The 25,106-nt window shown below is 43.3% G+C and overlaps 1 protein-coding gene across 11 annotated transcripts in view; it reads left to right on the top strand.

The window, feature by feature from the left end:
* Positions 1–23,864, top strand: part of LOC110491905 (inositol hexakisphosphate and diphosphoinositol-pentakisphosphate kinase 1) — a 71,099-nt gene extending 47,235 nt beyond the window's left edge. For 4 of the 11 annotated variants that reach the window (XM_021565775.2, XM_021565765.2, XM_021565758.2 and 1 more), the window contains exons 25-30: positions 721–820; positions 1,888–2,016; positions 4,043–4,105; positions 16,787–16,924; positions 17,500–17,619; positions 21,770–23,864. In XM_021565775.2, the coding sequence (XP_021421450.2) occupies positions 721–820; positions 1,888–2,016; positions 4,043–4,105; positions 16,787–16,924; positions 17,500–17,619; positions 21,770–21,870 (651 nt within the window). In that variant the 3' untranslated portion in view covers positions 21,871–23,864. Of the gene's footprint in view, positions 1–720; positions 821–1,887; positions 2,017–4,042; positions 4,106–6,995; positions 7,185–16,786; positions 16,925–17,499; positions 17,620–21,769 lie in introns of all 11 variants that reach the window. The other 7 variants (XM_021565820.2, XM_021565793.2, XM_021565783.2 and 4 more) reach the window with 3 other exon arrangements.
* The last annotated feature ends 1,242 nt before the right edge of the window (positions 23,865–25,106 follow it).

The following is a 25,106-nucleotide window of genomic DNA, read 5'->3' as shown; positions in this document are numbered from 1 at the left end:
TGCGAGCAAGGAGGCCTACAAACCTGACTCAATTACACCAGGTCTGTCAGGAGGAATGGGCCAAAATTCACCCAACTTATTGTGGGAAGCTTGTGGAAGGCTACCCAAAACGTTTGACCCAAGTTAAACAATTTAAAGGCAATGCTACCAAATACCAATTGAGTGTATGTAAACTTCTGACCCACTGGGAATGTGATGAAAAAATAAAAGCTGAAATAATCATTCTCTACTATTATTCTGAGATTTCACATTCTTAAAATAAAGTGGTGATCCTAACTGACCTAAGACAGACAGGGAATTTTTACTAGGATTAAATGTCAGGAATTGTGAAAAGCTGAGTTGAAATGTAATTGGCCAAGGTGTATGTAAACTTCCGACTTCAAATGTACATACTACCTTAACTAACCGGTGCCCCCGCACATTGACTCAGTACCGGCGCACCCCCCTGTATATATTGTTATTTTTTACTGCTCCTCTTTAATGACTTGTTAATTTTATCTCTTATTCTTATCCATGTTTTTTGAAACTGCACTGTCGGTTAGGGGCTCGTAAGTAAGCATTTCACTGTAAGGTGTTGTATTCGGCACATGTGACTAATAACATTTGATTTGATGTCTCCATTAGTGACTGCATGATTATTTCGCTACCTGTCTAAGTGTCAGCTGTTTGTCTGTCTGTCTCGGTCTGTCGCACTGTGACAATCTCCCTGTCCCCACCCAGGTCCTCTCCGAGACCTCCCCCGGCTCCTCCAAGGGCGCCTCCTACCGCCTCTTCCCCTCCTGCTCGCGCCAGTCCCCTGAGATCAAACCGACTGGCCTAGGTGGGTATCTGGTTTCTGCCAACCACTGCTGCCACTGTCATATTTCAGCAACGCTGTCATCAGCGCTCACTAATCTCTTTGGGTCATGTGAATGACCTCTCTCTCTCTGTGTCTCGCTTGCTCTCTCGTTCTCTGTCTCGTTCTGTTGCTCTCTCGTTCTCTCTCCGGCCATCTCTTTCTCTCTCCCCCCTTTCCCTCTCTCTGTACCTCTCTCTTTCCCTTTCTCTGTCTCTCTGTCTCGCTCTCTCGCTCTCTCGTTCTGTCTGTTTTCCCTCCCTCTTTGTCTCTCCCTCTCGCTCCTTTTCTCCTCTCTCTTTCTGATGGCTGCATAGCTGCCGTGACTCCATAGTGGTAGGTAGGTCCGGCAGCCAAAGCTCCCAGGCTTAGACTATGTAAGCCAGAGGTCAATGGAGAGTCAGTGGAGAGAATGCCATCTTAGGCTGTGTCCCAAATGGCCCCCCTATTCCCTTTATAGTGCACTACCATGGGCCTGGTCAAAAGTCCTGGATTATGTAGGGAATAGGGGGCCATTTGGGATGTAGCCTTAGAGCCCCACCACCAAGGACCTCTCCTGCCAATAGGGCTCTATATATGGGGGTCTGGGCTCCGCAGACCCCCCCCCCGGATGCTATTCCAGTCTGTCTCCATTTACATGAATCTGTCAAGAGAAGCAAGGAAACTTCCACAAGTTGATTCAATATAACCTCAGATACAATTAGTCCCCCTTATTTCTTAAATATATGTCATCCTTTGTCTGTGGTCCTACCAGTTGTCGATATAAGTGTAAAGCCTTTAGGCAGTCTCCTTTCCCAGGAGGAGACCTTAAGGAGAGGCTTTATCTATTTTTCTTTTAGGAGGGGTTAGGGGCCCGCTGTTAGGAGTGGTCTCCGTTTGTGTGCTCCACTCTATTCATAAACACACACAGGCACACACACACACACACATACCCCTTAGCAACACTGAACTGCTCTTATTAAGAACCGCATGGTGTGCAATGAGAACTAACAACCCCCCTCCCCCCTCCCCATTCCCCTCCTCTCTCCCACCCCGCGGTTCTTCCACAACAGGGTCCCTGTGCTCGGGCCTCTTCAGTGCCTCTGTCCTGGGGGTGTCCTCTAGCGCCCCCAACCTGCGGGACTACGTCCGCACCCACCACCGCAAACCCCCCCTGTCCCCCGGTTTGCCTTTTGGAGATGGTACGTCCTTCCTCTATCCATCTCTCTCTCTCACTATCGACCGCTATCTGGCTCCTGTCTTTTCAAATGGACGCTGAAAATGCCGTACGGTGCCCGTAAAAAAAGAAAAAGGGAAAAAAATGTCCGCCATATCTGCCATTTTTAGTTCCTGCTCAAACACTCTTTACTCTCCTTCCCAACCTTGGTGGACAAGACGTTATTTCATCACCCAAATTATCTGTGAGCCCTCCTTTCCCCCCTCTATCCTTCTGCCTCTAGAACAATCCTCTGCTCGAGTGGTCCCCCACCCCCCAACAGCATGAGCAGGGACCACAATTGTGATTATATGCTAATACATTGCATGCTGAGCATGGATTGGTATTGGATTGCGCACAATCAAATGCGTTACCCATGACCAGTAATCCTGCTTCTCCTAATCAAAGCAACATGGGTTCCCTTTGATTACATGACATAACCTGTGTGTGATTAGGTTGCTAAGTAAATCTTGTCTATACAATTGTATATATTCTGTATCAGTGTGCATGTCATGTCATAACTAGGGGGTAAAAGGATTTGTTAATCAACGGGGAATTTTCTATATTAACCCCTTAATTTAGGGAAGCGAAGGCTTGAAATCTGCCTTGAGATCCATTAATCCAGCATTGCATAATTCCCACTTGCATACCACCATTTCCTGGCTCACTATAGAGTGAAATGGTGAGTTGACTATTATTATAGCCACCCAGGGGGTCCTCGTCTAAATTGAACTCTGATTATCGCACATGTTTTCATCAGGGCATATGGCTTGAAATGTTGGAGCACAAAGATTGGCTTAATTTAATCCAAAAGCTGACACCTACCTCTCGTCATCAGATCAGCGAGCGCCCTGATAGTAACTGCACAGTATGTAATATGAAGACCAAATTACCTGCCCACCTGCATGTGAAGAGGAACGATTGTTCCAATGCGGATTGAATTGAAGTGCCCGTTTTGTCCAATGGGTGTCACTGTGCACTTTGTTTTCACCGTATTAGGTACACGTTAAGAAACGGTCGCTTTAATATTATGCTTGAAGATGTTACATCTTTTGCTTGTAGGAGACTAGAGATGTGCGGGGTTTAGAATAACACCAAGGCTTTTCTCTGGTGATGGGGGTTTTGTCTCTGTGTTTTTGCAATCTCACTCACTCACTCACTCACTCACTCACTCACTCACTCACTCACACACTCACACACTCACACACACACTCACTCACTCACTCACATAATGCTGGCCAAAGACAAATGAGCACTGATTGTGTTTACAGTCACAGCTCTCAAATCCAGATGGTTACACTATTGTAATCTAGGTTGATGTTAAATCTCAGTTGCCATCACTGGATGTTTCCTTTCCAGATCATTTTGTCGTAGCATATTCTTTAGAGAGAATAGACTCGAAAGACTGTTCCAGAAAGATTGAAGATTTAAGTACATTTTAGGCTATTGGTGACTTACGCAAATGTCAGTCCTCTGTCTCCATTCAAAACGACCACAATTGCGTTATCATTTGCTTTTCCATCCCATCCACCTTCTCCATTGTTCCTTCATTACCCCTTTTTCCATGCTGCCTTCCCATGCTGCATATCACTCACCACACACAGGCAAACGTATACCGTACATAGCTGCAGCATTATAGAGAGGAACTACTTGGGCTCCCGAGTGACGCAGCGGTCTAAGGCACTGCATCTCGGGTACTAGAGGCGTCACTACAGACCCTGGTTTGATTCCAGGCTGTATCACAACCGGCCGTGATTGGGAGTCCCATAGGGCGGCGCACAATTGGCCCAGTGTCGTTAGGGTGTGTGTAGGCCGTCACTGTAAATAAGAATTTGTTCTTTTAACTGACTTGCCTAGTTAAATAAATAAATAAATAAATAAATATATTTGTTTAAAGACACAGGGGTCAGGAAAACTCACACGTAGGTACATATGCACTCACACTAGATACAGGCATGTGCACAGGTAGCATGTATCCCCAGTAACGCCAGTTACCCTTCTTATTTCCTCAGAGCTGTTCTCTATGCCGGCAGTAAAGAGATTTTCTGTGTCGTTTGCCAGGCATCCGACTAACGGTATGTCTGCCTTTTTTCAAGTATACCTCGCCACTCCTTAGTTTCCCTTTTATATCTTGCATGTCTTTCGGGGGGGGGAACTATTTTGGGTTTGAAATTGGCTGCGTAATTACATCCATATCAAGATCTCGATTTCTCTTGAGTTTCTACTTCACAAGACGTCCTGTCTCCATCTGTTTGGTTTCAACGTTCATTCTTAGCAACATCTGTGTTTATCGGCCTCTACACTGCATTTATCTGTTAACATCTGATCCACCATTTTCCTACAGGATGGATATACACTGAGTGTACAAAACATTAGGAACTCCTTCCTAATATTGAATTGCAACCCCTTTTGCCCTCGAACAGCCTCAATTTGTCGGGGCCTGGACTCTACAAGGTGTCGAAAGCGTTCCCCTAGGGATGCTGGCCTGTGTTGACTCCGATGCTTCCCACAGTTGTGTCAAGTTGGCTGGATGTCCTTTGGCTGGTGGACCATTCTTTATACACACGGGAAACTGTTGAGTGAGAAGCCCAGCAGCGTTGCGGTTCTTGACACAAACCGGTGGCCTCAAGCACCAACTAACTACCATATCCCCGTTCAAAGGCACTTAAATATTTTGTCTTGCCCATTCACCGTCTAAATGGCACACATACACAATCCATGTCTCAGCACATAAAAAAAATAATTTGTTAACCTGTCTCTTTCCCTTCATCTACACCGATTTTGAAGTGGATTTAACAAGTGACGTCAATAAGGGATCATAGCTTTTCACCTGGTCTGTCTATGTCATGGAAAGAGCATGTTTCGTACACTCAGTGTTTGTATATGGAATATATCGCCTCCGATATATCACCATGTGTTGCTGTGTATACATATTACTTATCCTCACATGCTCCTATTTGTTCATTCAAACCCATTCTCTGGCGAGACGATTAGCCCCTCCACCATTCCAGTCTACTTTTAGATTAGGATAACCCGTGTTTAAAGCAAATGAATAGCCTTCAAAAAAAAAAAAAACTTTTTACTCGTGAAATGACTGTCAAATCTCTTGTTCGACTCGCGATAGACCTTTCAGTTTGACCCACTGAAAACGGAGTTTGTGCTAAACCTACGGAATAATAGTATCCAAACGATGGGTGATGGAGGGAAGGGTTGAGTCTATATCCTTTCATTTTAATTCATGTTTTGGCGTTCAAATGTGGCTGTACCACTTGGTGATTGACAGAAAGGGCATTCACATTACAACGTTCTGTGTAAGAGATATTGCCATATGTGTGTTGCTTTGTGTGTCCACGCCACTTAATCATCGGAAACTTCTGGGGGATTGACCAACCAACCGTTCATTTCTCCCGTCTCTCTTCCTGGTCTCAAGCTAGTCTTGTTGCTATGTACTTTGCTGTGCGCTATTAAAGGTATTGGTACTTGGCATGGCCTAGGTGTCCAGGCAGCAGTGTACCATCCAGCGGGTTGGATGGGTTCGTCGTGCATGGATGAACCCTTTGATGGCAGTCAGATTTGCCCCAACCAATTGGAGCTGAGCTGCTACGATGGGGGAAAATAACAGTGGTGAGCATTTGTGTACAACGTTGTTCGACAGTGAACAAATATACATGTGTTGGGACTTCTTCTTCTGTAGCTTGGTTTATGGAGAGACCCATTCAAACTGCCGACTCTGGGCCTTGCTCTTCCTCTCGCTCCGTTGAACAGATTGAGGATGGAGGGAGTTTCCCGAATAGCAGTATTGTATGTCATTCAAGTGCCTGGATCGTCTGACTACGAGGAGCAGATGGACTATGCGTAGCCTCCGTAATTGAGAGATTCCACACATGGTGTCTGTGTTGACAGAGATTTGCGTGGACTTCTGCTGGTACTCAATGCGATGGCTACGGTGATCAGTGTTTTTATAGGTGGCCTTAAACAGTGCAGCCCATGCAGTATGTAGAAAGGTGGGTTTGGATACAGTACGGTCTGGACCTGCATCGCAAATGAATAGCTATATAAACTGGCAGTACTTAAAAGAGAGGTGGGGTGGATAAATGGCTTTTCTGTGTCTCTTTGGTCTGATTTATGTTTTTCAAGCGGGCGCTAAACAGGGATTTCCCGTTACTGATGCACAGTAACTCTTCATCCGACCTACAGTACTCAACAGACCCTCATTCATGTAACCAACCCACTCCATCTGCCCATTAACACCTGTTGCCTTTGTTCTGACCTCTATCTAAGTTAGACATCCACAGTCGCACAATACTGTGTTGCCATGAATGATGCATTGGATCAAAGGAGCTATTTGAGATTGACATTGGGCCAATCTTTGTCTCCGGTAGATATCGTTACGTCTGTTCAATTGTTTACAGTATTTCTGAGGCGATTATGAGGTACTACTCATAGGGTCTTCAGGTGTGTTCCCATTTTCTATGATCTGACATTCCCCCTTGAGGTAAAAATGCTTCTTCTTTTTTTATTCCACATGAAAACATTGATTCCTTGTTTTGTAGTTCAGTTTTTTCTTGAAAGAAAGAATCGCCCTTTGTGATCTTCTACACTCCTGAGACAGGTGTGGTGTTGGGAGTCCAAAAAAAGCCTTGTAACTCATGGAGATGAAAGAGGCATTATGACTGACGTGCCTGTAAGCATTTCTACCATTTTTAGGCTTCCAATGTGCATTACCCATTACACAGCATTACCCCGTGATAATCAGATGGTGAGAACTGTAGCTGGACAGTTGTTTTTCCTTTCTCCATGTGTCAGTTGAGTGGATGAGAGCCTGGGACCTGTAGCCTTGTTTCTTTAGAATGAAAACGAGCGCCTGCCCCTTTAGCATTATGCACGTACGGGCCCACCTACAGTCTTTTTCTTTTGCTCCTCTTCCACTGTGCTCTCTTCCTCGCTCTGCCTCTTCTTCCTCAGAGCCCCTAGACGAGCATCTTGTAGCCCAGCTGCTGAAGGGGCTCGTCACTGACCCGGCCCTCCTGTGTTGCCCCCCTCTGGCCTCTCTGGACAGGGCCATGGCCCACCACCTGCACCAGTGCCCCTACCATCTGCGCCTCCTCAGGAACTGGCTGGTGTCTGGCCAAGACCTCCCCGAGTGCCTCTACGGTCAGCCCTCTGTAGACCTCCCGTGTCCTCCCCTCCACCCCTTCATGCAGTGCTGGGGTGCTGCCAATGCAGGCTTGTTGTTTTGCTTTTCCCTCTCCCCACTTTTTTTTTTTTTTTTTTTTTTTTCTGTCTTCATTTAGTTTTTTTTTGTCTAACTCGGTATCACTGTCTACATGAGAATGGCATCAGTCTAATTTGTTGCCCTATTCCTTCCCTGTCTGTCTCTTAACCCGTCTCTTGCTCTGTCTATCTGCATGCCTGCCAGAAAATGCAGCAGTGGCAACTATAAAGGGAGTGTTCATTCTCCTATCGATGGAGCGATACCCCTTACTCATTTTGCTGCTGAGGCTTTTCATCCAAAAGGATCTTTTGCCAGCTTTCATTTCATTTCGAGATCTTTTTTTATCGGGCTTGACAGAAAAAGAAAAGGCAATCCTAAGGCACTGTGGCTGCTGTACCTGATGCCGTATTCTGGCCAGCCCCTGCTCTGGAAACTGCACGACAACCAGCACTGCCTCTGCATGTTGGCAAGTCTACATGGCTTTACTATTGAATGACCATGGACAAACCTCTTCTAGAAGGGTTTCTGCTGCTGAGTGAAGTGCAATGCATGCTACCCCCTAGGTTGGGGGTAACACAGCAAACACTATGAACAGGTGGGGGTGAATGGGAAGTGGCACCAACAACTATTGTACTGTCCTTTTGGGACTGCTGCCTGATTGTTGATTCAGATATACTTAATTGGAATGATGGTGACACTGCACTATGGGAGGTACCATTTGGGTGCCATTTGAGAATCCATTAATGATATGTTGGTCTTTTGACAAGATTTAAGATCTAAGATCTGTCTGTGGTGAATATCTAGGTCGTTAGCTAATTAAGCGGTGGTCTGTCAGTAAACTACCGATTTTTCAGGGGTTTCTGGAGCTTGAATCGATGTCCCCCTTTTGTGCCTACGCATCTCCACCCTTGAGAGTACTAGACATCAGTCCAGAGCTCTGTAGCTGTACAGGAAATCACTTGAGTTATTTTAGGAAATACTTCATACTTTATTACTATTCTCCTTAGTAGACTAGTAAATGGAGTATCATTCTCTTCCATGAATTTGTCAGCCTGATGTTTTCTCGCGCCGTCTTTTTATTTGGATCTCCCTCCTCCCTACCACTAGGGATGCCACCCACACAAAAGAAAAGCCTTCAGAAATGGCATTTTGTGACCCAGGAAACAAAATAGCAAAGTTTCAACATCATTATGTGGAGAGTGAATATGAACACTGAGGGGTTCAAAACTAGTGAAGTTGCACAGTTAAATATTATAAATCTAAGGTACTATTTCAAAATCATTAGTGCATTTTGGGTCATTTACCGCTAGCGACATATGAGGTTGCCATGTTACGATTGTTACACACGTTCTGTTGGCCATGCTTGCAGAAAGCAACGTACAGTGCCGTCAGAAAGTATTCATACCCCTTGACTTATTCCACATTTTGTAGTTAGAGCCTGAATTCAAAATGGATTCAAATGTTTTTTTCTTTCTCACCTGTCTACACACAATACCCCCATAATGACAAAGTGAAAACCTGTTTTCAGGTTTTATACAAAAGTATTGAAGAAAATAAAATGCGTATCTCATGTATTTAAGTATTCACAACCCTCTGCTATGACACTCCAAATGGAAAGGCAAGGGAAACGGGAATTTCTTGATTTCACTACAACTTGATTGGAGTCCAACTGTGGCCAATTCAATTGTTTGGACATGATATAGAAGCAAACACAACTGTCTTTATAAGGTCCCACAGTTGACAGTGCATGTCAGAGCAGAAGCTGCACCATGAAGTCCAAGGAACAGTCCATATAGAGCTCCAAGATATATGCCTCATCACAATTATATCTGGGGAAGGGTATAAAACAATTTATAGAGTGTTTGAAAGTTTCCAAGTGCACAGTGGTCTCCATCATTGGAAAATGTTATATATATATATATATCTCAAACTTCCTAGAGCTAGCCGTCCGGGCAAGAAGGACCATTTGAAAATCTGTGGAAAGACTTGAAGATTGCTGTTCACTGCTGCTGCCCATCTAACTTTAACATAGCTTGAGAACATCTGCAAGGAAGAATGGGAGAAAATCCCCAAATCCAGATGTGCAAAGCTGATACAGACACCCAAAATGACTCTCAACTTTAATAGCCGCCAAAGGTGCTTCTTCAAGTATTCACAAACTTTAGGCAATACGTTAGGTAAATTTAAATTTATGCATTACATTTTTAATACATTTGGCAACATTTCAAAATGTTTTTATTATGGGGTATTGTGTGTAAATTGGTGAGAGAAATATTTGTAATACATTTTGAGTTCAGGCTGTAACAACAGTTTGAATGGGTCAAGGGGTATGAATACTTTCTGAAGATACTGTATGTACCAGACCAAAAGAATCCCAAAATAATATGAGACTGTTTAAAGGTGCTCTGGATTTTTTAAATATGCCAAACCAGCTATTTTTGTAGCTGTCGGGAACTTGAATTCTTTGAGAGTTGTGTTAGCTAGCAAATGACGTTGTCTTTAGTTTGGCTAGCAGGCAAAAGAAATGATGGCCTTTGAAAGCTAAATACAGCTGCCATGATGTCTTATATTAACTGAGAGAACCTCCGTACATGGTTAAAACACATTTCAGGGTTTATCCGGATCAGTGAAAAACCTGTAACCAGGGTTGGGTAGGTTACTTTCAAAATGTAATCTGTTTAGTTACTAGTTTAGTTACCTGCCACATTGTAATCAGTAACTTAACTTTTGGATTGCCCAAACTCAGTAACGTAATCTGATTATTCAGTTACTTTTAGATGACTTTCCCCTTAAGAGGCGTTAGAAGAAAATAAAAATGTGTTACCAATTTAACCACTTCGATTGCAGGATAAGTCCATGTTAAAGTTTACATAGCTGCCATATATGGATGTTTGACTTCCTCTAACCCATTGCGGTCTACTACATATAATACGATTAAATTATATCTTTACATTAAAAACCAAAGTCTATCAGAATTCCAGTCATTCCAATAAATGTTATACCCTTTGATTTTCAAGAATAGGACTTGGAAGTATAGATTAACCTAATTGTTTTCTCTGAGCATAACCCCAAAACGAAGGACTTATTACCCAGCCCTACTCTGTTTATGATTTTGTTGTCATGGATGACTGATTGGGCTCATTGATTCGAGTTGAAAATTAAATGCTGCGCTCATGGAATGGCATGCTTTGAGCACTACTGGTCACAGTTATGAAAACTAAGGACACTAAAGAGGCTTTTCTACTGACTCTGAAAAACACCAAAAGATGCCCAGGGTCCCTGCTCATCTGCGTGAACGTGCCTTAGGCATGCTGCAAGGAGGCATGATGACTGCAGATGTGGCCAGGGCAATAAATTGCAATGTCCGTACTGTGAGAAGCCTAAGACAGCGCTACAGGGAGACAGGACAGACAGCTGATCATCCTCGCAGTGGCAGACCACGTGTAACAACACCTGCACAGGATCGGTACATCCGAACATCACACCTGCGGGACAGGTACAGGATGACAACAACTGCCCGAGTTATACCAGGAACGCACAATCCCTCCATCAGTGCTCAGACTGTCCGCAATAGGCTAAGAGAGGCTGGACTGAGGGCTTGTAAAGCCTGTTGTAGGGCAGGTCCTCACCAGACATCACCGGCAACAACATCCCCTATGGGCACAAACCCACTGTCGCTGGACCAGACATGACTGGAAAAAAGTGCTCTTCACTGACGAGTCTCGGTTTTGTCTCACCAGAGGTGATGGTCGGATTCGTGTTTATCGTCGAAGGAATGACCGTCACACCGAGGCCTGTACTCTGGATTGGGATTGATTTGGAGGTGGAGGGTCTGTCATGGTCTGGGGCAGTGTGTCAGCATCATCGGACTGAGCTTGTTGTCATTGCAGGCAATCTCAACGCTGTGTGTTACAGGGAAAACATCATCCTCCCTCATGTGGTACCCTTCCTGCAGGCTCATCCTGACATGACCCTCCAGCATGACAATGCCACCAGCCATATTGCTCGTTCTGTGCGTGATTCCTTGCAGGACAGGAATGTCAGTGTTCTGCCATGGTCAGCAAAGAGCCCTGATCTCAATCCCATTGAGCATGTCTGCGACCTGTTGGATCGGAGGGTGAGGGCTAGGCTATTCCCCCCCCCCCCCCCCCCCCCCCCCAGAAATGTCTGGGAACTTGTGTGTCCAAAAATGGATGGTTCAACTACAGATGGCCCCTTTAAAAGTCTATCAAAAGTGTGCGAGTTTGAACGTGTCCATTAGGCCTATGGATTACATTTAAAAAAAGCAATAAATTCCCCAATTTTATTCCATATGCTGGGACCGCACTGTGCAGCTGTTACGAGCACAATTTTCACTGGCTGTCCACTGGTTTCAAAAACAATGATTGATAGGCACCTTAAACTTATTCAATTCAACCATTATTGGGTTCAAATACACATTTGGATTGTGATCATTCGTCCACAACAACCACAATCCGTAAAGCGCAAATAGCTAAATGAGAGAGCAGCAGTGTGATTCACATCAATGCGCTATGTAGATAATAATAAGTGATATCCGTATCGCCGTAGACTACACCACTGCTGTCACCCTTACCTCCAAGCGTTTATTCAAGTTGGATAATATTTGGATGCAAACAGCAGTCATGCCATTGGAAGGCAGAGCTTGGACTGTAGCCTACAAAAGCCTATTCCTGCAATCCATCAAACCCATTTGGGTCAGTGGTCTTCTGGCCAGACTTGATAAGGTGGAACAAACTTAAACTTGTGCCTTTTTTTCAATGCCGAATAGAATGTCATTGAGAAAAGAGTAGTGTAAAAAAAAAAAAAAAAAATCCTTTCTGAATTTAAAAGTAATCTAGTTTTTAAAAAGTATATAATCTGAGTACAATAATTTAGCTTGTAACGTAAAGGATTACAGTTAAAAAAAATTGTAACAGATTACAAATCTGTTACTCCCCAACCCTGCCTGTAATGTGTTGCTAATGCAAGGATAAAAACCGACCGCACAAATACACTACATGACCTAAAGTATGTGGACACCTGCTCGTAGAACATCTAATTTCAAAATCATGGGTATTAATATGGCATTGGTCCCCCCCTTTTCTGCTATAACAGCCGCCACTCTTCTGGGAAGGCTTTCTACTAGATGTTGGAACATTTCTGCAGGGACTTGCTTCCATTCACACTACAAGTGCATTAGTGCAGTCAATCTTCCAATTCATCCCAAATTAGTTTGATGGGTTTGAGGTCAGGGCTCTGTGCAGGCCAGTCAAGTTCTTCCCAACCGATCTCGACAAACTATTTCTGTATGGAACTCGCTTTGTGCACGGGGGCATTGTCATGCGGGAAAAAGGAAAGGGCCTTCCCCAGACTGTTGCCACAAAGTTGGAAGCACAGAATTGTCTAGAATGTCATTGTATAGCGTTAAGATTTCCCTTCACTTGAACTAAAGGGTCTAGCCCGAACCATGAAAAACAACCCCAGACCATTATTCCTCCTCCACCGAACTTCACAGTTGCCACTGCATTCGAGCAGGTAGCGTTCTCCTGGCATCCGCCAAACACAGATTCGTCCGTAGGACTGCCAAGATGGTAAAGCGTCTGGAGCAGCGTTTCCACTGCTCCAGAGTCCAATGGTGGCGAGCTTTACACCACTCCATCTGACGCTTGGCATTGGGCATGGTGATCTTAGGCTTGTGTGCGGTTGCTCGGCCATGAAACCCATTTCATGATGCTCTCGACAAACAGTTCTTGTGCTGACGTTGCTTCCAGAGGCAGTTTGGAACTCGCTACGCGCTTCAGCACTCCACGTTCCCATTCTGTGAGATTGTGGGGCCTACCACTTTGCGGCTGGGCCGTTGTTGCACCTATACGTCTCCACTTCACAATAACAGCACTTACAGTTGACCGGGGCAGCTTTAGCAGGGCAGAAGTTTTACGAACTGACTTGTTGGAAAGGTAGCATCCTATGATGGTTGAAAGTCACTGAGCTCTTCAGTACCGGCCATTTTACTGCCAATGTTTGTCTATTGAGTTTGCATGGCTGTGTGCTCGATTTTATACACCTGTCAGCAGCGGGTGTGGCTGAAAATAGCCGAATCCACTATCTTGAAGTGGTGTCCACATACTTTGGAATATATAGTGTAGTTCTATGTTGTGTGTCTCTTCCACAAGGTCTCACAGGTAGTGAATGAATGGTGCAGTGTAGAATTCAGTCTTCTCTTCTCACTGCATCTGGTATGTGAGCTGAATGTGATATCCATATGGAGGGGAAAGGCTGCAGCACAAAGAGGGGGAACTAGAGGTGGAAAGACTGGGAGAAGAAACGATGGAGCTAGACAGACCGAGGCAAGCAGAGAGAGAGGGGAAAGGCAAAGAGAGCTATAGGTCAGGGGCCGTATCCACGAAGCGTCTCAGAGTAGAAAAATGGTCGTAAGTGATGAGAATAGAGCCTTTTACCCCTACTCTTAAGGGTAAAAATAATAGCTATATATGTCTCTCTAGTAACCTCATGATTTGGCCTAAAAGGCAACATGTCCGTGGTTCCTGCGCCATATGCTATGGCTTCGGAGTTGTTGAAAGAACGTTTTGATATTTCCATGTAATCAAGCCATAAATAATCTAGGCCTACAGTGCTTTCGGAAAGTATTCAGATGGCTTGATTTTCCACATTTATTATTATAAAATTGATTTATATATATTTTCCTCCCCCCCTCATCAATCTACATACTACCCCATAATGACAAAGCAAAAACATATTTTAGAAATGTTTAACAACTGAAAATATGACATTTACAAAAGTGTTCAGACCCTTTACTTAGTACTTTGTTGAAGCACCTTTGGCAGCGATTACAGCCTAGAGTCTTCTTGGGTATGACTCTACAAGCTTGGCACAACTGTATTTGGGGAGTTTCTTCTATTCTTCTCTGCAAATCCTCTCAAGCTCTGCCAGGTTGGATGGGGAGTGTCGCTGCACAAATATTTTCAGGTCTCTCCAGAGATGTTAGATCAGGTTCAAGTCCGGGCTCTGGTTGGGCCGCTCACAGATATTCAGAGACTTGTCCCGAAGTCAATGATGACAGTTTATGACGGTTTTGGAGCAGTGGCTTCTTCCTTGCTGAGCGGCCTTTCAGGTTATGTCGATTTATAGGACTCGTTTTACTGTGGATATAGATACTTTTGTGCCTGTTTCCTCTAGCATCTTCATAAGGTCCTTTGCTGTTGTTCTGGGTTTGATTTGCACTTTTCGCACCAAAGTACATTCATCTCTAGGAGACAGAACAAGTCTCCTTCCTGAGCAATATGATGCTGCGTGGTCCCATGGTGTTTATACTTGCGTACTATTGTTTGTACAGATGAACGTGGTACCTTCAGGTGTTTGGAAATTGCTCCCAATGATTAACCAGACTTGTGGAGGTCTACAAAAAAAAATTCTGAGGTCTTGGCTGATATCTTTTGATTTTCCCATGATGTCAAGCAAATATGCACTGAGTTTGAAGGTAGGACTTGAAATACATCCACAGGTAGACCTCCAATTGACCCAAATGATGTCAATTAGCCTATCAGAAGTTTCTAAAGCCTTGACTTCATTTCTGGAATTTTCCAAGCTGTTTAAAGGCATAGTCAACTTAATGTATGTAAACTTCTGACCCACTGGAATTGTGAAACAGTGAATTATAAGTGAAATAATCTGTCTGTAAACAATTGTTGGAAAAATTACTTGTGTCATGCACAAAGTAGATGTCCTAACCGACATGCCAAAACTATAGTTTGTTAACAAGAAATTTGTGGAGTGGTTGAAAAAGGAGTTTTAATGACTCCAACCTAAGTGTATGTAAACTTCCGACGACTGTATCTTGCGCTTTTGACAATTATTTCACAAGGACTATTTCACATGATATGCCTAAATACTTATAACTCATAACCATTAGGTGAATAAATGATCACTTATTTTTTACTATTTCTTTAACCTACATGTTATTTCAAGTTGTCCCTTTTGGAGCGCAATATTACATTGTTAAAAAATGTGCTTAAATTGGGCATTTGAAGGCATCTATGTTAACTTTGATTGTGTTGGAAGGGTCTATCATTTTCATCTAAATGCTTTGTGCAAGTGACTTGATGCCTACTGTGCCCAAGCGATTTAGACTTTTTAAACGGGAGTTGACGAGTGTGTTGATATAACAGTAATACTATCAAAGTATCAGAATTGGTAAAAAAAAAAAGGTTACGCAAGCCAATATATTAGGGAAGAATTAAGAGTAGGCAAAGTGATAGTGTCAAACTAAAAATCTGTCAAACGTTTTACATTTACTGTGGAAAATCTGTCGGTGGCACTTATCTCTAATTGCTCCTGTAAGTCGCTCTGGATAAGAGCGTCTGCTAAGTGACTGAAATGTACGTTTTGTCTGAAGCGTGCAATAGAGTTCACAGCTGGCGATGCCTCTGCGATTGGTTATTCCCCATATTTTCAACATTGTCAACAATCACAATTCTTCCTTTGCGGTTCCTCAAACTATCGTAATTACCAGCTGAGAGAACCTTTTTTTTATGAATTGATTTTACACCTGACTCCGTTTCTGAGCAGTGTCTTATCCTAAAAACCTACTCTGAGCTGGATGTTTTTGTTGTTGTCTTAGAACATGTTTTAACAGGATCCCTAGGACCTTTTTCTGAGTTTCTTTGTGGCTACAGGCCTTTTATATTCTTTAGCGTTGTCATCTGAGACTTTGGCAGGGCAAAACCCTCTCATGTTCTCCTCTGACCGTGGCTTACCCAGATTTAATGATGATGTTGGAAATGCTTATGGCTGAAGCTCAGCAAACTCAAAAGCTCCAGCAAAGCTTCACCACAGTATAATCGTTGGGGTTGGTGGCAGTCCGTCCTGACCAAGTTACTTGATTGGTTACTTGTGGCCTATCTCTTGAGAAATCACATTAACACATTGATGAATCTCAATTAAACTGTCAGTCTGTTGGGGGAAGATTTAACATATCAGCGGAAGACTAGAATGTATAACACGTTGGACAGTTCGGGGAGAAATGCATGGCTGAATGCATGTATTCTGGAAAATGGATGAATGAATGATGGATGGATGGATGATGCATTGCTTGACCTCATCCATTCCTTGTGTTTGTGTGGTGATATCGCTTCCATCATGGTGTTCTTTTGGGCTGCAGTGTGTGTGTGTGTGTGTGTGTGAGTGAGAGAGAAAAGGCTGTCGTCACACAACACTAGGCCTCGGCGCAGGACGTGTACGCCGTTCGCAATGCAAAACAGGTCTTTAGTTGAGTCTCTATGGCTTGCTACTTTAGTGTGAATGACTTGGCTGGATTTTGGCATGGTCCTCGCACGGTGTCCTGCTGGACGCCCATGTCTACCTTTCTCCATCAAGTGACGTCACATTGATGTCAGATGGTTTAATTACCAGAAATGGTGGCCCGGGCCATTGGGGAAGGGGCTACGTGCTGTATTACTGTATCACCACTTCTCCTTGATCAGATGGAGGGGTGGTGCAACTGTGTGTCTCCTCTCCGCTGCAGGCTTTGAAGGCTGCTCCATGGTGCCCTCTATCTACCCACTGGAGACGCTGCACAACTCGCTGTCCCTCAAGCAGGTGGACGAGTTCCTCAATGCTGTGTGTGAGGACAGCAGCGACGCCCACGCTAAGACCATGAAAGGTAGGTATTCTAGTCAAGGTAGGTATTTGGTGCTTTCCAGAAGCAACATGCCTAGCTTGCACACTATTGGCAAGACAGTACAAACAGATTTGGGAACAAGCTAACAAGTACATACACTATAAAAGTCTGTGGACACCACTTCAAATTAGTGGATTCAATTATTTCAGCCACACCTGTTGCTGATAGTTGGATCAAATTGAGCACATAGTCATGCAATCACCATAGATGTGCTACCTTTCCAACAAGTCAGTTCGTCAAATGTCTGCCCTGCTAGAGCTGCCCCGGTCAACTGTAAGTGCTGTTATTGTGAAGTGGAAACGTCTAGAAGCAACGACGTCTCAGCCACGAGTTGGTAGGCCACACAAGGGGACAACTCCATATAAATTCCCATGATTTTGGAATGAGATGTTTGCTGAGCAGGTGTCCACATACCTTTTGGTCATGTAGTGTATATTTTGTGTCCGAGTCGTCACTGTCTTTCTCACTGGCATATAATACATGTCCCCTGTAGGTCTCCTAATATAATGTTTAGTAGTGTACAGCTTATATAAATACCATTTATCGTTTCCCTCCAGCTCTCTCTGTCTTGTTCGACACGTCAAGCCAGGGGTATGGCCAGGCACACACCTACCCCCCACCAAAGGCCCTCTCCTCCTCAGAAACTCCTGTTCGGCCCCCCACCCACCCACTATGCTGTGAGTATACTGACCTCCGTGTCCGTCCGACCACTACCCCAAGCCCTTACTCAGATGGGTGTAAGCAATATGGCGGACGCTCCTCCCAACCTCATGGGTAGATCAGATCTACAAACATGAAAATGAAAAGGACCCAACACCACAATAGCAATGCTTAGTCTTAGCCACACTTACATTGTCCTAGAGCAGAGTTGTGTTCAATAGGGTATGCGGTAGATTTATTTTTTTAAACATAATAAATCCCATTAGTACCTCCCCATTTTCAGTCTGTTTTCTTGCGTTTGTTGCCTGTTACTGCCTAATGATCATGACACAGGCTAACAGCCTAACCAGCACCCAAAACCAGGCAGAGAAAGAGAGTTTTCTCCCCCTCCACTGCATGAGATATAAAAAGCCTGCTTTGCTGGCCCTTAATCTGTCATACTAAACGAGAGCCTTGTGTTTTTGTCTTTCATCGCCAAGAGGAGAAGCGTGATCAATTATGACTTCTGTAAAGTAGGACTCGGCATAATAATACCACTTAGTTTTGCCGAGCCGTCTCCGACTCGCCACCGGGGTCTGTTGTTGTCGGTGCCCCCCTCCCTCTTCCCTCCCTTCCCACTCGTTGTGCCTCCAGTGGGCTACATGGTGATTCATTTGGCCCTTTACCAGTATTTTAGGATTGCTTCAACAGCTGCTCTGAGCTGCTTTCTCGGTCTCTCTTTCTCTCTCTCTCTCTCTCTCCTTATTCCTCATAACCCATTTAATGTCTATTATGGTGTGGAGGAGGAGTAGAAAACATGCTGGATGTTAGAAGTGTCGCTTGGATGAATAGCAGTTTTGTTTTCATTTGAGGTGGCGTGACATTGTTTCTTTTCCCAATAGTCAGTGCAACGGAATTGAGTACAGAAGTAGCTATTAAAAGTATTGCCTAGTTAGACCATTATTACTGGTCCAGCTGGCTGACAGGCGTTACTAGGTAGGTAATGTTAAACGTAGCATAGAGATTTTCAGAACATCCTTTTAAATTGGCAATACTTCCTCAATTCTCAACTTGAAAGACAACGCGTCTTCTAAACTTCCATGTCTAATTGCAATTTTTGAAAATTCTCTGTTATTCAGTTAAATAAATTTTTGGCTCTATGTACAATCTTCTCTCATTGATTGAGACAAGTGGGTGTTCACCCCAAAGTGCCGCAATGTCATGATGACACTCGCCCGTCTGTCAATGAGAGAGAATTTGAAATATGTGACGACCGCCTCGATTCTTATGTAGCAAAATCTGAAAATTGTGTTTTTTACATTGGATAAAAGTAGAGACTCAGAGAATGGTATATCATTACACTCCAGTTGAAGAACAATGGGAAAGTAATTCTGCTTTGAAAGTTGATAAACTTGTAACTTACTTTTGAGAAAATGGCCCTTGAATGTTTTGGTACACCTACTGGACAGTTCATCTTTGTCTACACCCATTCAGCATCATTCACACCATCTCAAGTCTTAGCTCCACCCATCTCTTTAAGGATTCACACGTGAGGCCATGTGCTAAACAGAGGGAGTAAGGTAGTGTAGTAAACAACCAACGATTTCAAGACTAAAAGTGGTGAAAGTAGTATCTTACAATAAGGAAAAACTGCAGGTAAAAGTACACTATCTAATCCTTGGCCTATATCCTAATCTGACTTTGTTCTTTGTTCTGACATGTTCTTCACATTACAGTCTCTGGTAAAAACAATGTCAAATAAAATAAAGTTGATTTGTCACATGCCAGGATTACACACGGTGTAAACAGTATACTGCAATGGCTACTTGCATAGTAGCAATATCAACAACAGTGTCCAGATAAAATATTTTATAGTTATTAGTTACTTAGTGTCTATTAGTTACTGCAGGTGGCTAAAGCTAACCAACCAGGTTAAATGTTAGTTAGCTATAACTAAGAATGAAAATGGATTTCTGATTCAAATAATATTACTACACATCACACACGTAACCCAATACGCTTGAACTTGCAATGAAAACGACTTTGACAAAATTATAATATCAGAAAATGTAGCTAGACTCCATTTTTTAAATGTAACCTTTATTTAACTAGGCAAGTCGGTTAAGAACAAGTTATTTTTTTTACAAAGACTGCCTACCCCGGCCAAACCCTACCCTAACCCGGACAACGCTGGGTCAATTGTGCCCTATGGAATTCCCAATCACGGCCGGTTGTGATACAGCCCGGGAACGAACCAGGGTCTACAGTGACGTCTCTAGCACTGAGATTCAGCGCCTTAGACCGCTGCACAACTCTCAACTTTATACAAGGATGAATGCTTCACTGGAACCATTTAACTCTGTTTTGTTTGTATCTACATCTTGTTTGTCCAGCGTTGTCAAGTTACTCCGGTTCACACTGACCGTGTCATGTGCAGAAAGTAGCTAATCACTTTTTTCCAACTGATCTGTCTAAAGCACCTGGTAAATTCAGGGCATCAATGTTTAGAAAAGTAGCAAAACTTTTGTAGTTCTCGATGGCTAACGTTATATATAATTTTTTTTTAACGGCGCGGTAGAAAGGACTCAACACATACTGAACAGCTCACGTAATAAACAGAAATGTTCAAATGCCTCTCATGTGAAGTAGTGATGTGCGACCATACGCCTAGTTTCCTGAAACGAGTCACATATACAAGGTGCTGGCGAAATTGCTATTAATCATGTGCTGCGCTTAACGTTTCATACCTAATGTAGCCAGCTGGAACAGTAATAATGGTCTGATTAGTTACTAATTTGAATAGCTAGTATAAAAGGTAAACATTAGGGCAACTTAGATACACTACATGGGCAAAATTATGTGGAAACATATTAGTGGATTTGGCTATTTCAGCCACACTCGTTGCAGGCAGGTGTGTATATAACCGAGCACACAGCCACGGACTCTCTAGAGACAAACATTGACAGTAGAATGGCCTATACTGGAGAGCTCCATGACTTTCAGCGTGGCACCTTCATAGCATGCTACCTTTCCAACAAGTCAGTCATATTTCTGCCCTGCTGGAGTTGCCCTGGTCAACTGTAAGTGCCGTTATTGTAAAGTGGAAACGTCTAGGCTCAGCCGCGAAATGGTAGACCACATGAGTTCACAGAACGGGACCGCAGAGTGGTCTGTTCGTCTGTCCTCGGTTGCAACACTCACTACCGAGTTCCAAACTGCCCCTTAGAAGCAACGTCAACACAATAACTCTTTGTCGGAAGCTTCATGAAATGGGTTTCCATGGCCGAGCAGCCGCACACAAGCCTAAGATCACCATGCGCAATGCCAAGTGTTGGCTGGAGTGGTGTAAAGCTCGCCGCTATTGGACTCTGGAGCAGTGGAAACGCGTTCTCTGGAGTGATGAATTACGTTTCACCATCTGGCAGTCCAATGGACGAATCTGGGTTTAGCGGATGACAGGAGAACGCTAGCTGACCGACTGCATAGTGCCAACTGTGAAGTTTGGTGGAGAAATAATGGTCTGGTCTGTTTTTTTTTATGGTTCAGGCTCCTTAGATCCAGTGAAGGGAAATGTTAACACTACTAATGGCATTCTAGACAATTCCGTGCTTCCAACTTTGTGGCAGGCCCTTTCAGCATGACAATGCCACTGCACAAAGCGAGGTCAATACAGAAATGGTTTGTCGAGATCTGTGTGGAAGAACTTGACTGGCCTTCACAGAGCCCTGACCTCAACCCTATCAAACTCCTTTGGGATGAATTGGAACGCCGACTTTGAGCCATGGCTAATCGTCCAACGTCAGTGCCCGACCTCACTAATGCTCTTGTGGCTGAATGGAATCAAGACCCTCAGTAATGCTCCAACATCTAGTGGAAAGTTTCCCCAGAGGAGTGGAGGCTGTTATAGCAGCAAAGGGGGGGACCATCTCCATATTAATGTCTATGTTTTTGGAATGAGATGTTCGACAAGCAGGTGTCCACATACTTTTGGCCATGTAGTGTTTTTGTATGTGGTTGGATGGAGATATATGGAGTAAAAACAGATTAAACACCAGTAGTTGAGTTTCACCCAGGACTATGCCTAATATTCTAATATCCCCAATTTCAATCACAACTCAATTACTTTCACCTAATATTTGCTCTGTTTGTGTGGGTCTCTCTCTTTCTCTTATCATTGTGTGTGCGCAGTAAGCAGTGGCCCCCCCAGCACAGTGTCCAGTGCAGGGCCCTCCTCCCCCACCTCAGTGAACCCATCAAACCCAGCCATACACTTCAGCTTCAGTGAGTAGTCCGGAACCCCCTCACCCCCCACAGAGGAACCGCAGGACAACCCAACACCTGGACCTTCAGAGGAAGCCATTATTAATCCATCCATCCACACTTTGCCTGTAAACCTCTATGAGTGCCTTCAAACTATTGTTAGTAATCACAGTCGCATACAGTGCTGGACCCTGAGGACCGTTCGTCCTATTTTGTGGACAAAAACAAACAAAATCCCTCAGGCGGATTGTCTGTCCAACCAACACTGCCCCATTTGAGCGACAGCCAGGGGAGCCTATGGCCAGTGTCCTCGGCAGGGTATAGACCGGCCTGAGGCTGGATGGAATCACTACAGCCCATCTGTCTGTCCTTGATTCAGACTGCCTGCTGATGTTGTTGCTGAACAGAGACAATGGGAGACCTCCTTTCACAGAGACGGGAGGCAGGTTCAGAATATTCTACACCAATTATTGGCATACAGGTATAGTTGAGCCAGTTGATCAAATACGGACTGCTTTCTCAGTTATGTTGTGTGTCCCTCTTTTTATATTCTGTTTTGGGGTGACTGTACTTTATGTGATTGGGGGGGTACAATACGATACAACAGGAATACTGTACACTGAGTATACAAAAGCATTAAGAACACCTGCTCTTTCTATGACAGACTGACCATGTGAAAGCTATGATCCCTTATTGATGTCACTTAAATCCACTTGAATCAGTGTAGATGAATGGGAGCAAACAGGTCAAAAAGGGATTTGTAAACCTTGAGACAATTGAGACATGGATTGTGTGTGTCATTCAATATTAGGAAGGTGTTTCGTTCTGGTGTACTCAGTGTATGTTTCCTATCATGTCTACACAGCATTTTGTCACGAAATAATACACAACTCATATTTTATATACATAATTGTTTTTATGTTTCAGTCCCATGTGAAATATATTTCATATCCTGATCTCAACATACCAATAATATAAACAATACACGTGTCTCAACACCTTACATAAAAATCTGTGGTAAATTTTTTACAGTATTTCAAGGGTAAACCACTCCAGAGGAAAATAGCTGTGCCTTTAGCCTTCCTCAGTCTATACTGGGTTGGGTCCTCAAACTATTTTGAACATTTCTGCTGTCTTGCCAAAGTTATGTTTTTAATGTTAATTTAAACGATTGTGTATCAAATGGTGTAATACATATTATTTGGGCATTTGTATTGTCCCAGTGGGGATAAATATAGTTGATTTATGTATTTATGGATAAAAAAAACAAAAACATTTTTAGATGGAAGGTATGCATTGAATCGTTTAACAAAAACAATGGTGTTCTTGTACAGGAATTCTCCAAATTGTAAAACCAAAACGTTTCTATGGATTCTGAAGAGAACATGAATGTCATTGTATTTGTAGTTGGTATGTAGTAGTCTATGCTATTTCAAGGATGCTCTCAACTGCACTAATGTAAAACTAGCACTGCTGAATCTGTAGAACAAAGCTTTATTTTTTCATTAGAGTTTTCTTCACATTGTTTTTCTTGATAGTAATGATTTATTTAATGACTGGTGTTTATAGGTGAAATTAGGACTCTTTTTTTTGGTGGTTATTTAATGTGCCATGTAATATCAGCCAAAGATAGTTGATGCTGTATAGAATCCTCTCCTTAGACATTGTCTTATTAAGGTCTACCAATAAAACACCAAGGTTGTTTTATTAAAAGTAATATCTGATTTCTGAAGGTTGTGGTTCTTCATTAGTCTCAGGCAATAAAAAAATATATTTTAACAAGTCTAATAGGGGCACAATTGGTGTGGCCAGGTTCACTATTACAGTATAGTATGATATGCTCGCGACTCAGTGGCACCACACATTGGATCAAAGACGATCGTTTGCTTCAATTAGTTTAAGTTGAGTGGATAGTGAATGACGGGAGAGAAACAGATCTTTTAACAAGCCTTCATTGTACAGTTCAGCAATGCCCATACCGAGCTTGAATGCGACATCACAGAATAAATAGAAAGATACGAAACATCCCACATTTGTTTTTATTGTGTTATAGAGGAGAAGAGCAGAAAGCCACTGAAGTTGATGTGTTTTATTGTGATTTATCAAAGATGGTGAAGACTGAGGAGAGGCCCACGTAGACCACATCCTCCAGCTCCAGCTCATGACCCCCACTATTATACTAACCTGCCCACATTATTTTCTGCCAGTGCCCAGCCTGTTTTCTAAAATGGTGTTCTCTCACTTCAGCTCATCCACCTGGCTGTCACTCTGGCCTCCAAGTACCTCAGCTCCACGCTCTGTTGCACCACCATGTCTAGCAACGTCCTCAGCCCAGGTGTCAGTTTGTGTGGTCTCTGTAGTTTCGGTCCTGTGACTGAACAGTGGCGTAAAAATAATTGAAGTCATTTGAGATATGTGTACTTTACTATTTAGCCTATTTAAAAAAATAAATAAAAAGTTTAAACTTCTCTACATTCCTAAAGAAAATATGTACTTTTTACTCTCTTACATTTTCCCTGACACCAGAAAGTACTGGTTACATTTCAAATTCTCAGGCAGGACAGCAATATGATTCACACACCTATCAATATAACATGGTATCATCCCTACTGCCTCTGATCTGTCGGACTCACTAAACATAAATACTGCATTTGTAAATTATGCCTGCATGTGGGAGTGATCGTCTGTCCATTAATAATTTAAAAATATATATATATATTTTTAAACGAGACAATCGTGGCGTCTGGTTTGCTAGTGTGTATATATAAGGAACTTGATGTATAGCTTTTACTTTCATTCAACTATGACAATGGAGTATTTTCTCCACTACTGCTGTTGAGGGACGTTATTCTCCCTGATCCCAGACAGAACAGCAACGCCAGCAGAGCTACAGCACCTCTTCATTCTGAAACAGAAACGATGCATCTATGAGGCTCAGTCCGCTTCTTCTCATACACGCGGGTCATGGTGAACTAATACATGGGAATTTTAACAGGTGTACTCAGAGGAATATTTGGAGAACATAGCCAGGTATGGTGGGTGATGTAACAGAACTCGGGTTAATATTACTCCTTGACATGTCATTCAACTTTAAGGCCATGGGAAAATCCAAGCCGTCGTTTTCTTTCGATGGACAGTATTCCTGCGTGTGAATGTGGATCTGTGTGTGCGTTTGTGGGAGACGGGTCCCATCTAGTTGTCCAGTCTAAACAGGGCGTTTTGTCCCTGGTCTATCAACAGGCTGCGTTGTGTTAACTGTCCTTAT

This window comes from Oncorhynchus mykiss, chromosome 2 (assembly GCF_013265735.2).
Source record: "Oncorhynchus mykiss isolate Arlee chromosome 2, USDA_OmykA_1.1, whole genome shotgun sequence".
Classification (NCBI taxonomy): domain Eukaryota; kingdom Metazoa; phylum Chordata; class Actinopteri; order Salmoniformes; family Salmonidae; genus Oncorhynchus; species Oncorhynchus mykiss.
Note: the sequence above shows the minus strand (reverse complement) of the source record. Positions and strands in the feature narration are given on the sequence as shown.